A 13695-nucleotide genomic window follows, 5' to 3' on the forward strand; every position below is an offset into this window, starting at 1 on the left:
CTGTAAAGGAGTATTTTGAGAAAGAAAATAAATTGTTAACCTGAACAGTTGGCTGGTTTCCTGTGCTTACAGAAAAGTTCCCCTGTAATTCCAGCTGGAAGCCCTAAGCTATTGGACACTTGTTTTCTTGACATGACTGCATACCAGGTATAAACAATCTTGGCTATTGAGCTAAACGTACCTGAATTTTGGGGGATCTTTCATTTAATTGGAGCCAACCAGGGAATGATCCTGATTGCCAGCCACTGAAAATTCTCTTTCACCCAGTTGGATAAGGAGTCAGTCCCTTCCACACTTCAGAGACTGCATCTGGAGGTGGTCATCTTCATTCAACATTTATGTTTCCAATTTGCTTACAGATGTTTTCTGAAGGAACCACAGAAAGTGTCAGTATTTAGTAAGCCATTTGGAAGTTTGCAAGAGATGCTGTGCTAAGCTCAGAATAAGGAGGTGTCTGTGTTATCACACTAATTATAAAAGTAGACAGGCATTGGGCATGTGGTGTCATTGTGGTGTCATGATCATTATCACCGTCAATAACCTACGTCATTTATTGAGTACCCGCTGTGTAGACAATTTACCTCTCCTTTGGGTACTAATGTAGTTTATCCTCATAAACCTTTTTGGGGTATTTACCCCAAAGATAAATACCAGTAACATACTATTTTGTAGATAAGACTCAGTTCTGGTGGGGGTGGGGGGTGGAGTTAAGGATTTAACTATGATCACAGTTACTTTTCTGTTCAGCCAGTGCAAAAAATTAGGCTCTCTGACTCCAAACACAGAAGCCCGATAGGAACTAAAAGAAATTTAATATTGGGTGTTAACAGAGACCCTTCCTCTACCTGCATTCAACCCCTTTCAACTCCATTTCATGGATCTCTAAGAAACACTGAATTGTGAGTTATTATCAAGTTAAATGTCTGCACTGTTACCCTTAGTTGAACCATTTTAAGCTAAATTGCTATTATTTACTAGATGTTTAACAGTGCTTCAGGGAAGTTATTACTAACCTCTTCCCCACCATCACCACACTTGACAAAAGTTTGTAACTTCTGCACAATTTCTTCCAAGCCAGTTGTAACTGTGTCTCCCACTGATCCTAGTCTGCAGCTGTGAACCCACATTCTTGTAAAATTGAAAGATGTGCTGTTTTGACAGGTATTAACTTGACCTCTAATGTGCAAAGGGCTGGGTCAATGGGATAGGCTTGTAAAGGATTTAAAAATAACAAGATAACCTAAATGAGAGATAGTCAACGACACCATTGATAAAACCACTACATTCACAAGTCTGGAAAGAAAGAAAGGGACTAGAGGCATGGAAGTGCCCACTGGGAGTGTTGAGTGTGGTCCATACTTCTATCTCTTAGTTGAAATTCTGCTCTTCAAAGGTGGACCACTTTTGAAAAATTCTGTACCATGAATATTTGCTCAGTGTTTGAAATATCTGACCAAAAATTATGAAGGAGACTGGAAGTCATAGGATGTAGAACAGAAAGCATATCATCAAGTTGTGTCTCATAAACAGGAAAAAGGTCAGTCCTTTCTCCTACTCCCCAAACTTGGGAAATCTATTGATATCTCATCCTAGTATTTGGGCACTTGCTGTTTATTTGTTAGTAGGCAATATGGCATCAATCCAACATAACCCAGTATAGAAAGTAACCTCTTGAGTCAGATCCCGGCAGCAGCTGCGGCGGCTCTAGTCTTCTCTAGATCTCTTTGCCATCTCTTTTTCATTTCCGGAAACATGCCTCTCTGATGGCGTCATCAAGGTGTCCAGTGACTTAAAGGTGCGCAAATCCTCCACGCCAGAGGAAGTGAAGAAACGCAAAAAGACAGTGCTGTTTTGCCTGAGTGAAGACAAGAAGAACATCATTCTGGAGGAGGGCAAGGAGATCCTGGTAGGTGATGTGGGCCAGACTGTGGATGACCCCTATGCCACCTTTGTGAAGATGCTGCCAGACAAGGACTGTCGATATGCTCTCTATGACGCAACCTACGAGACCAAGGAGAGCAAGAAGGAGGACCTGGTGTTCATCTTCTGGGCCCCTTAGTGTGCACCCCTTAAGAGCAGAATGATCTATGCCAGCTCCAAGGACGCCATCAAGAAGAAGCTGACAGGGATCAAGCATGAATTACAAGCAACCTGCTATGAGGAGGTTAAGGACCGCTGCACCTTGGCAGAGAAGCTGGGGGGGCAGTGCTGTCATCTCCCTGGATGGCAAGCCTTTGTGAGCCCCCTCCAGCCCCCTGCCTGGAGCATCTGGCAGCCCCAGACCTGCCCTTGGGGAATGCAAGCTGCCCCCTTCCTGCCAGACCCGAGGGGCTGGGGGGTATCCCAGCAGGGGGAGAGCAATTCCTTCACTCCAGTTGCCAAACAGCCGCCCCACCCCCTGGACCTTCCTCCTCCCTCCATCCCTGATGGTTCTGGCTTTCCCAAACTGCTTTTGATCTTCTGATTCCTCTTGGGTTGAAGCAGACTAAGTCCTCCCCAGTCACCCAGTTTAGGTGGGGAAGGCTCCATTTTTTTTAACGACACCCCTACTCCCCACCTGTTCCTTCCCCCTCCCATGCTGCCAACTTCTTACCGCAATAGTGACTCTGCTTATCTGTTTAGTTCTGTGTATAAATGAAATGTAGAGATGACCCCTCCCCGCGCCACCTGGTTCCCGTTCCTTTTTCCCTGGTCTTTGACCTTTCATGGAAGCAGGACCAGTAAGGGACCTTCAGTTTAAAAAAAAAAAAAAAGACAACAATAAAAGGGCTCATTAACAGAGTGAAAAAAAAAAAGTAACCTCTCTTCATTCCTCATTTGAATATGTAACTAGTATAGATACTGCTGAAGTTCTATGTATTTTAATATTTTTTCTGAGCAAGTTATACACAATCACAAAATTATGAGGCAGTTAAGTGAACCCAATAGATATTTAATAAAAACCTTTTTTCTAGAGCTCAGGAAACTCTCTGTCTTTTAAGAAAGTGACTTGATCCACACATTATCTGCCAAAAGGACTTTAAAGGAGTTGTAATCATAAATATCTACTTGTAATATGAATTTCGAGATGTATCCAATTCAGTATAAATCAATGGATCCGATACTTCAAATATAGATTACAAAGAAGGAGGAGGAGTGGGGAGGAGAGGGAAGAAGGAGAGTGGGGGGAGGGGAAAAAGTAGGCAGGGGGAGAGAAGAGTAGGTGAGTGAACAACTATGAACAGTTTAAGCAAATCTATTCGTTTTTTCTTTTTTTTACCTTTTTTTTTTTTTACTATTTGCGGTTCAGAGCAATAGTTTGATGCTACATTTAAATGAAAAGCATATCTACTCCATATTTATAAATCTTTAGATTCTGTGTGTGGCATAAAAAATGTACGTTTTATGATAGTGAGATGTATGAAGTTAATTTCTACCCTGTGTCAGAAAGCTCCAAGGGAGGCAATTAATGCAAGAAACACCCTAAGGGCTGCATTGCCAGGGGAAACTGCAGAGCTCAAATCCCATCATTATCCTTGTATTTATTATTTGTTTGTGTGGTCTAGGGATAGTAGAATCTTAAATTGAGTATTTATCACATCAGTAGGTAGAGGGCATCTTCTGATTTCTGTCCCCTTTCTAATCTGGAGCAAAGTGTCTAGCTGTGAATATTAATTAATATGTGACTCTCATACTAGGCTATTACTGCTCAATGTTTACACTTGGTGGCTTATTTAGAAAATATTTTATGTCATGTTTGGGTAAACTGGAAATTTAAATGGAGCACTGTTGACAATTATATCTTTAGATTAAACAACTGAAATGAAAATAAAATACAAAATATTTTCCAATATTAAATACTGATTTTACATAAAATTTCCAAAAACATTTTTAATTTTTACATGAGAAATTTGTCATAAGTTTCCCAATCAGATCTTGGGCTTTCTCTTGCACTTCCAATTATCAATATGCATTGATAATGTTATCTTCCAATTTTTGGACAGTCATTCAATAAGAAATTTTTAATTATTTTTACACAGATTCAGAAATGTATAAAGTTTGTTTTTTTAAAGAGTCTATAAATCTTTTTCTATTTGTTTTCTTTTGGGGATTAAACTCAGGGCCTGTGCACAAGTAGACCCTGAGTTCTTTTGTTTTTAGTTTGTTTTTTAGATAGGTTCTCATGCTTTTTCACAGGTTGACCTCAGACCATAATCTTTCTATCTTTGATTCCCGAATAGGTGGGATTACTGTGTTTGGCTTAGTTTTGAAATAGTCTTGCTAACTTCAACCCAGGCTGGCCTTGAACCCAATCTTCTTGTCTCTGCCTCCCAAGTACCTGGGATTACAGATGTGTACCACCATGACCTGCCTGTAATTTCTTCCTTCTTTCACAAACACACAAATGGAAATTTCTTCTGATAATGTGCATGAATTTTAATACAGTCCAAGTTTATTGTTTTTGTAAGCATGTCACAATAATAATGGTGCTCCATTTTGTAGAAGGCACAGGCTATGTTAGAGCCCCATTTTCTATCTAGCTTTGGGCATATACTAAGAGTCGTGTTATCTTTATGTGAGGACAGCTTTGTGGCAACCACCTACATTTTCCCTGACCTGCTGTACCTACACCCTGCAACGTGACTTCTAGAAATTCCATCAGTTCTGTTCACATTGAGCATTGCCATACACTGTGGCTGGCAGTTGTAGATGTCAGCATCCACGTAGTTGAATGTTGGCCAACTTGTGACACAGACACAGGGCTGTAGATGTTGTTTATTGTGCTTGTTATCTGTGGCCACTTCGACCTTCCATCAGTCTCTTCTACTCTTGAGTACCCTTCCAGGGAGACCCTAGAGAGGCTCCTTGTGACTGGATGTGAATAGCTCCAGGTTTCTAAGTAAGCAGTCACCACTGGGAGCCCACAGGTGGAGAGGATCACTGCCTCATATCATTCTTCACACATGTCAGTTTCCCAGCTGTGTACCAAAGCAGATGGTTGGACCCTTCTGCTTTAAGTATAGTCAGACTTTCATATTTGCAAGTTCTGCATCTGTGGATCCAACCCACTGAAGTCTGGAAATAGTTGAAATATTTGTTCCTGCACTCAACAGGTATGGACTTTTTCCCCTTACCTTTGTTCTGTAAATGATATAAAATAGCAATTGCTTATATAGCATTTTTATTGTGTTACGTGTTATAAGTAATCCACAGTTGAAAGCATATCAGAGCACGTGTGCAGAGCATATGCAAATGCCACAGCATTTTATGTAAGGGATTGGACATCTATGGGTTTTGGTATCCATATACTTGTTAGAACCAATACCCTACAAATATAAAGGAATGACTGCATATTATTTAAAATAGCTTTGTAGAAATTTGAGAACAATACCAAAATAGTAAATTTGTCTATTTTACTCTAAACTAAACTTCATTTTATCTAAACTAAACTTGCAGTCTCATAGGAACTGAATGCATTGACTTTTTAAACTGAAAACACATTTGTTATTTGTCTTTCATTTATGATACCCAGAAGAAAGCAGATATGCTTTGGATATCAAGTTAGGTTGAAGCTTTGCCTCAGTCAGAAATGTTTATGGAGAGAAATTGAAAATGAAGCGTAAAATAGTCAAAATTTTTCTGCTAGATCTAAACTCTACTTGACTATTTAGATGATTTTTGAGATGATTTAGGCAAACTTACACTTAAATAAAACTATAAGAGAGGCAATCCGAAGAAAATGGAGATTATTTTGAATGGTCCTAATATGAATAATAATTTCATTCTTTGTCAGTCTTAGTCTTTCCACCCTTGTATACATGTATTTATTCCCTTACATATTTGTGAATCATTTCTTGGAGTGGACTTGGTATCTGGTATTGATCTAGATGCTGGGTTGGATGAGTAAACAAGTCATTTCTTTACTTTGGAAGCCCTTCCAGTCTTGTGCAGAGTCTAAAGGTCAACACACAATTTTTGTACAATTGGACAAACACCATTGTAGTCAAGTGGACAGAGTATAGAGATAATTTCATCCAGTCTTATACATTTGACTATGTGTCTGACATGCAAACTCTCCTGATGAAGGTTGTGATTTTAAGGGTTCAGCCCATTACTTAATCATTTTTAATTTTTATCACATCCTTTGCAAACAAGCCACTCTACTCTAATGAATATATTTTTAGATATTTGTAATTCTCTTTCCTTACCTTCTTTTTTCTAAGTATGAATTTTTATTTTTGTACAGTGGGAGTACTACCATAATTACTATCAAGAAGAGTATGAGGGTTAAAAATAGTTGCATGTAATAAAAATGCACAATATAAGTTTTGAACTATATGTAAATCTCTAAACCCATTACCATGATTTCCAATGCTCACCAAAATGTCCTTACATGTCTTTTGTTAGTATAGATTAGTTCCTGTTACGCTAAACTGTTAGGAGACTTACAGAGTCACTATTGGTATTTGCATTGGGCATAATAATTTTGAGATTTATTCATGTTATTCCCCATATCAATAGTTCATTCCTTTTAACTGATAAGTAATTCCATTTCATTGTACAGATGTACCACATTTTGTGTATCCCTTCACTTATTGGTGGTAAATGGGGTTATTTTCAGTTATTTCAGCTATTATAAAATTAAAGCTGCTATGTACATTTGTGTACAAGTTTTGTATGGGTGCCTGCTTTGCTGTCTTTCATTACCTAGAACTGGAAGGCTGTATATGACTTAAAGTATGCTCCATCAATCTCCGCCTCTCTGTGGCCTCTTTCCTGGGAGACACCAGAGAAGTGTCATATGGCTGGGTGTGAATAGCTCCAGAATTTTGGATTAGCCAATCTGCATCAGGAGCCCCACAGATTAGGAGATTGTTATCTCAGCCTCACTTTACACAACTGTGTACCTAAGCAGACTGGCTGTGACTAAAGTAGGGAAAGTCAGTCATATGATGGGGGTATGCTAAAAACTGCCGAACTGGCTACCGTTCCATTTCCCTGCCTGCAGCATCCTGCAAGCAGGCTCCTTACCAAACTGGATAGTCAGTCTTTGAGATTTCAGACATTCTGCATGTGAGGAGTGATGTCTCACTGTGGCTCATATTTGAATTTCCCTAACAATGCATTCGTTATTTCGATTGTCTCCAGATATATTTTTCTTTGTATGATTTTTGTTGCTTTCTTATCATTAAATTTGAGAATAGTTCATATATTTTAAAGGCAAATCCTTTATCAGACCCATGCTTTGTAATTTTTTTTGCAACTGTGGCTTATCTTTTCATTCATTTAGCAGGGTCTTCGAAAAGATCTTTGCATGCACAAACACACACACATACACACATGTTTTTGGTGTGGTATCTAAGAAATTGCCTAGCTCCAGGTCTCTGGATTTTGATGTAAAATTTTAATAAAATTTACAATTGTGTTTACAGTCTATTATTTTGTTCATTTTTGTATATGGGGATGTATTATAGATCAAACATCGTGTTGCATATGAAAATTCCATTTTTACAGTACCATTATTGAAGCCTTTTCTTTCCTCAGTGAATTTCCTTTGTAAAAACATCTGTAGAATGTGTATGTGTGGGCAGTTTGTAGACTCTCTCTGCTTCATTCCTACCTTAGTTTACCTATAAGCCAACATTATGTTCTGTCCATTGCTATAGCTTTACAGTAGATATTGAAGTCAGGTATTGTAAATCATCTAGCTGTGCTCTTTAACATTATTTTGCTAGAATAAGCTTGTCAATTTTGTGAAAATCACCTGCTGCTTATTTTTGGGATTGCATTGAATTTATTGGTCAATTTGAGCAAATAATATTGAGTTTACCAACAAATGAAAAAGATATTACTATTTAGATGTTTTCAAATTTCCTCAGTAATGTTTTATAGCCTTCACTGTTATAGGTCTTGCATATCTTTTGTCACTTTTGCAACTAAGTATTTCAAATTTTTGATTCTATAGGAAATGGTATTTTAAAACAATAATTTCAATTTTAAGTATATTTCTAGTATATAGAAATACATTTGATTTTGTATATTGTTCATATATTTTGCAACCACTTTTTAGTTTTATAAACTTTTTTGTAGGTGCTATCCAGTTTCCTTCCATATGTGGTCATGCCATCTGCAAATGAAATCAAGTTAATGTCTTTGTTTTCAATTCTGATGCTCTTTCTTCTTTCTTGAATTAGTGCATTGGGTAGAATTTCCAGTGCAGTGTTGAGTGGAAGTAGCCAAAGAAGTTATCGTTGTCTTGTTTCTGATCTTAGGAAAAATAGCTTTCAGACTTTTCCCTCATTGGATGTGATGAGTTACGTAGTTTTCATAGATGTACTCTATGAAGTTGAAGAGGTCCCCTTCAACTCTCCTAGTTTCCTAAGAATTTTGATCAGGCATAGATGTTGGTTTTCTTAACTGACTTATTTTCCATCTATGGGGATGATAATATAGCTTTTCTTTTTCAAATTGTTAATATGTTAAATTACATTTTTTTTTTTTTGCAGTACTGGGAATTAAACCCAGGACCTTGCACATCCTTGACAAGCATTCTACCACTTGAGCAAGTTTTTTGTTTTTGAGACAGGGTCTCACCACTACCTTTGCATGGGATGGCTTCAAACTTTTTGTCCTCCTTCCTCTACTTCCTAAGTCACTAGAATTACAGATGTGTACTGTCATGCCTGTGTATGAATTACATTCTTTGTTTTTTAAGGGTTTTTTTTTGGGGGGGGTTTGAACTCAGGACTTTGTGCTCACAAAGCAGGTGCTCTACTGTTTGAGCTGTACCTTCATTCCATTTTGTTCTGGTTGTTTTGGAGATGAATCTCTTAGATAATTTGTCCAAACTGTCCTCAAACTGTGATCCTCCTGATCTCAGTTTCCCAAGTAGCTAGATTTACAGGTCTGAGCTAGGTTGGCTTGGATTATGTTTTGAATGTTAAATCAGGTTTGTATTCTTAGATTAGCTCACTTAGTCACATATGACCCTTTTTATATATCAGTGCATTTGATTTCCTAAATTTTGTTTAGAGATATCAGACTGTTGTTTCCTTTTCCTTATAATGCATTTATTTTTAAATTTTGGTATCAGGGTAATACTGACTTCATAAAATGAGTTGGGAAATATTCTGCTTTCTTAATTCTCTGGACCTTGTATCAAACTGGTGTCACTTCTGTCTTAAACACCAGATAAAATCTACCAGTGAAGCTGAAACTGGTGTTTTGTAACCAAGGCCCAAACTCTTGGGTTTTCACAGGTCAGGTTCATTCACTCACCCCTATAAGCCAAATAAAGAGACACAGTGAGGGTAGAGACAGATTTATTAAGCGCAAAGTAAGCACTCAACCCATTGAAGATAAATATGAGCTTTACCTTTAACTAGACAAAGAATTAGGGTGGGGTGGGGGAACAAAAGGTATGCATAATTAAATAATCCCAGTCACAGATGTGGCCTGCTTGGTCTTTATCTCAGTCCTTGTTCTTTAGGGTTTCTTCAAAAATTATATCATTGTGGCCTGGCAAGTGGTCCATCCTGAGGAGGCTTTACTTTTAGGGATAGTTTCCCTACCTTGTTATAAAAGATGTTACCAGTTCTGTTTTCCTGAAATCCAAGATGATTGCAAAGAGAATGGCTTAAAACCTGAGGCAGGGATGTCAACTTTTTCTCCTGCTTTTAGTTAATTCATGGGAGATACTGCCTTTCAGCAAAAGTAGTTTAAACACCTCTTACAAAGCCATCTAAGTCTGAATTTTTTTTTTGTTTGTAAAGATTTTTCATACTAAACTTGATTTTTTAATAGACATAAGTATGCTTTGATTTTCTATTTCTTACATAAGCCTTGATAATATATGTGGTTGTTGTTTTGTTTAGCTACTTTGGGTATAATTTCCCCATCTTTTTCTAGTCTTAGTATGGAACCTAAGGTGAATTAGTTAAGATTTTTCTTCTTTTCCTACTACAGGAATTTAATGCTATAAATTTCCCCCTTAGTTACTACTTTAGTAGCATTCCACAAAGACCAATGTGTTTTCATTAACATTTAGTTTAAAATAATTTAAATTTTCCCTCATGATTTCTTTTTCCTCATCAGTTACTTGGAAATGTTATTTAGTTCACACATACTCAGGACCTTTTTTAGGGACCTGTTACTGATTTCTAATGTGTAGAACTTGTTTCCTTTTAAATGTGTGTTGGCCCAGAATATATCTTACGTTTGTCAATGTCTCAGATGAACTTCTAAAACAGAAATATGTGTTTCAATATTGCTCAGTCTGCACTAAGTCCAGCACTGGTATATATCTGGGTCCTTGGGTCCAGCAAGAGAATTCAGGGACAAGGAGAAAATGTACTACAAGGGTCAGCGAAGTTAATTAGGAAAGGAAGTACACTTTCGACAAACTGAAAGAGAGTCTTCTCTGGAGTGAGAATGACTGTATCAGAATTTGGAGCAGGAACACTCATTGACAAATTCTCAGCTTCAGGTCCACTTGATCCCTAGGGTGGGCTCTTGGGCCTGGGTTTCTTATCTTGTTAAGTTAAAGAGATTACCTGGATGACATTCCCAGCCCTAGGCCTAGCTGATATTTGGGGTATGGCTTACTCTTGGGTAAAGAAAGGATTATGTTCTAGGTGAGTGGCTGACTTCAAAGCATTCTGTGTTACATCCCACACTTAGGTAGGCTACCTACTCTCATGCTAACAGAGATTGGGCATGTGGAGTTAGGAAGTTTAATTATAGTGATTTTCTTGCCTTACATCTAACTGCTCTCTATCAGGTAGAGATTTCTGTGTCTTGGAGGTCAGGTTAGTTGCTAGTGGTATAAAAGTCTAGCCTCTTCTTACTGATTTTTCTGTCTTCTCATTCTATCAGGTATTCTACTCCACGTACTTTTTAGCTGTTATTTTTTGCATAAGCATTTAGGACTATCACATTCCTTTGATTAGATTAACTCCTTTATCCTTATGAAATCATCTCTTTCTCCCTGGTAATGGTCTTGTGTTCCGAAATCCAACTTTGGCTGGTTTTAGTTTTAGAACACTGAGTGTTCTTTAACCAGTGATTATTGACATTGTTAGGTTTCTTTCCTGGCTAGTTGTTTTCTACTTGTTCAGTCTTGTTTCCTTTCAGATTTCAAATACTCTCCAGTCCTTTTCTGAGATGTAGTGATGCTACCTGGAAATAGTTCCATTCTTTCTGATATTGATCTTAAGGACTAGCGTCAAATCAACCTAAGGCTTATTTATCCTCCACAACAGAGGCAATATCATTTTGAGTCTTTTCCCCAATATCTCCTGAATCATGAGGTTTTCCATCTTGGGTAGTAAACACAGGCACTTTCCCAGGGCCTGTGTGCACTTAGCTTTCATATCTCTAAGCCTTTTGAACAGTTTTTCTCCTGCTCTCTGATAGTTTCTTCCCATGCCTCTCTCAGTACCCTGCTAAATGCTGACCTCTGGAGCTCTGGGTGCAGCTCTCTCCTTTCTGGTATTGTACCCTATGAGGTCTGTCTGTCTAGGTCTCTCCTGGTCTTCAGCTGTCTCCTCAGCTCAGGGCATCTGCTGGGTTCTGCCTTGTTTCCCTTTTCTTCTCTTGACCTGAAAACCCTTTTCATTAAGCTGGGGCAGTCATGGGGCTCACCTTTGTTTCCCATCTCTCTTGGGAAAACTAACCTTCATTGCCTAATTTCCTAAAATTTACTTCATATGTTTTCCTTCTCTTTTTTCAGTGTTTCAAGAGGGTAAATTCAGCCTTTATTCCGTCTTAGCTAGAATAGGGAATGTGTGAGCATGCAAAATTAAATTAATGGTACCATATGACTTTCCCTGTCTTATTGCTTTGTTACCAACATCCTCATGGTTAAAATGAAGTTTCACGTTTCCCTGTGGATTTCCCCAATGTAGTCATGATACAAAATTCTAACGACAATGGATAATTGACTGCACAATACAACATCTGTTCTTAATGAAATAAAGAAGATTCATATTTCCGTCAGTGAGAGTAATAGAACTGGTATAACAATTCTCTATGTTTTAGTGACTTAACATGAAAAAGGTTCATTTCCTTTTCCTATAATAATTGAAGAGAGTGCTATTGATTTGATGAGGACTTTTCTCTATGAAATGCCTCAGAGGACCAGGCTTTTCCTGGCTCTCATATTTCCTGGGATACCACATAATTTTTTTTAAATGTAGCTGGAAAACAGAAGCAGTATCAAAGTCACATCATTCTCCATAACCTTAACTTGGAAGACATTCATTACTACATCTCACATTCCACTGGCTAGATGTAAATGCAGAGCTTTTGGCAAGTAAAACATCTAGCAACCGCTGTACATTAAGGAAGATAAGGAAGGTCTTCCCTAAATTGCTCACCGTCTTTTGGCAAAAACGAAGAACTTTTTGATCCTTTCTGAAGTGTATGTCTCTTTTTTCCATCCCTCCTCTCTGATCATGACAGCAATCTAAATGTTTCTTGATAACCACGAAGAACTAATTATCTTCATAGAGTGGTGGTGAAGATTAAATGAGATAGTTCATGTAAGGTGGTTCCAGGCATATTTAGAAAACAACCTATAATTAAAGTGCTTGTAGTTATTAATCAAGGGTAGGGTGTTAAGCAGGAACTGGGTTTTCTTCCTCACTTGTCCCATACAGACCACCTGAATAAGGTCCAGACACTTGTAACTGGATCCACCTTGAGTGTTTCATCACCCTGTATGAGGCAGCAAAGCATACTAATAAAAAGCACTGTGTTTGAAGTCAGAGTTCAAATCTTAGCCCCTTTGCTTACTATCGGTGTGAACTTGAGCTACCTGTGCCTTTAATCTGTGAAATTAATCCAGCAATAGTTATTCACAGGGCCATTTTGGTGGGAATCCATAATATAAAGTACATGTTAAAATTCTTTCCTTTATATATAGTATATATGTGACCCCATGCAACTTGACCTTCCTTTCACATAAACTATACCTTGTACTTTGCCTGCTATAGTTAATATTAAACAAAATCTTAAGCAACTGTAAGAATGATACAATATATAGAATTGTTAGGTAACCATAGGATACTATTCTCTTCCTGATGGACTTAACCATTCATTGACATTATGGAGGAAGATCAATGTTTAATTAGTGTGTGACATATCTGAAACACATGGTATGGCATGAATAGAGTTAATCACAATGATGGAACTAATGATATCTGATATTATAAGCCTACCCCAAGCTAACTCAAAGATCATTATTAAAGACAAATTTCATTTAGAAATTTAGTACTCTACTTAGTGATCTCTCAGGACAAAAGTATGAAAAAGGCATAAAAATAAGTTCAGAAATAGATCAAAACTAGCTTGCCATGGAACACCATGTTCCCAGGCAATTCAGAGGGGAAATGAGGCTTTTTGTTGGGGATGGCAAACAAATTTTGCCTTGTAGGCCAACTCCTAAGCACTGCACTGTGTTGGAAAGATGGTGAGACCAAATCTGAGATCAACACTCAGAAAGGGCTTTAATCTATAAAAAAAAAAAAGTGTACAGTAAGTATTATTGGGAAGAGGTGGGAGTGCTGCCTGTTTACTTTCCCTCTACTCTGAAATAGTTTCTCACTCAGATTAGAGGATTGTATCCCTCTTCTCTCAGATATCTCCTTCTAAGTTCTGGGCGAACTCAGGTGCCATAAGTTTTCATTTTTAAATTCTTTGTATTTCTTGGACAAG

The 13695-nt window shown here is 37.8% G+C and overlaps 2 protein-coding genes across 7 annotated transcripts in view; both read left to right on the top strand.

Moving 5' to 3' along the window:
• Positions 1-3124, top strand: part of LOC109678979 (uncharacterized) — a 68370-nt gene extending 65246 nt beyond the window's left edge. The window contains 1 exon segment of the mRNA XM_074044608.1: positions 1719-3124. Within this exon segment, the coding sequence (XP_073900709.1) occupies positions 1719-2464 (746 nt within the window). The 3' untranslated portion in view covers positions 2465-3124.
• Grm7 (glutamate metabotropic receptor 7) overlaps positions 1-13695 on the top strand; it is a 797981-nt gene that overhangs the window by 66857 nt on the left and 717429 nt on the right. The gene's annotated exons all lie outside the window — the stretch shown is intronic.

The sequence above is a fragment of the Castor canadensis genome, chromosome 10, assembly GCF_047511655.1.
Source record: "Castor canadensis chromosome 10, mCasCan1.hap1v2, whole genome shotgun sequence".
In the NCBI taxonomy this organism is placed as follows: Eukaryota; Metazoa; Chordata; class Mammalia; order Rodentia; family Castoridae; genus Castor; species Castor canadensis.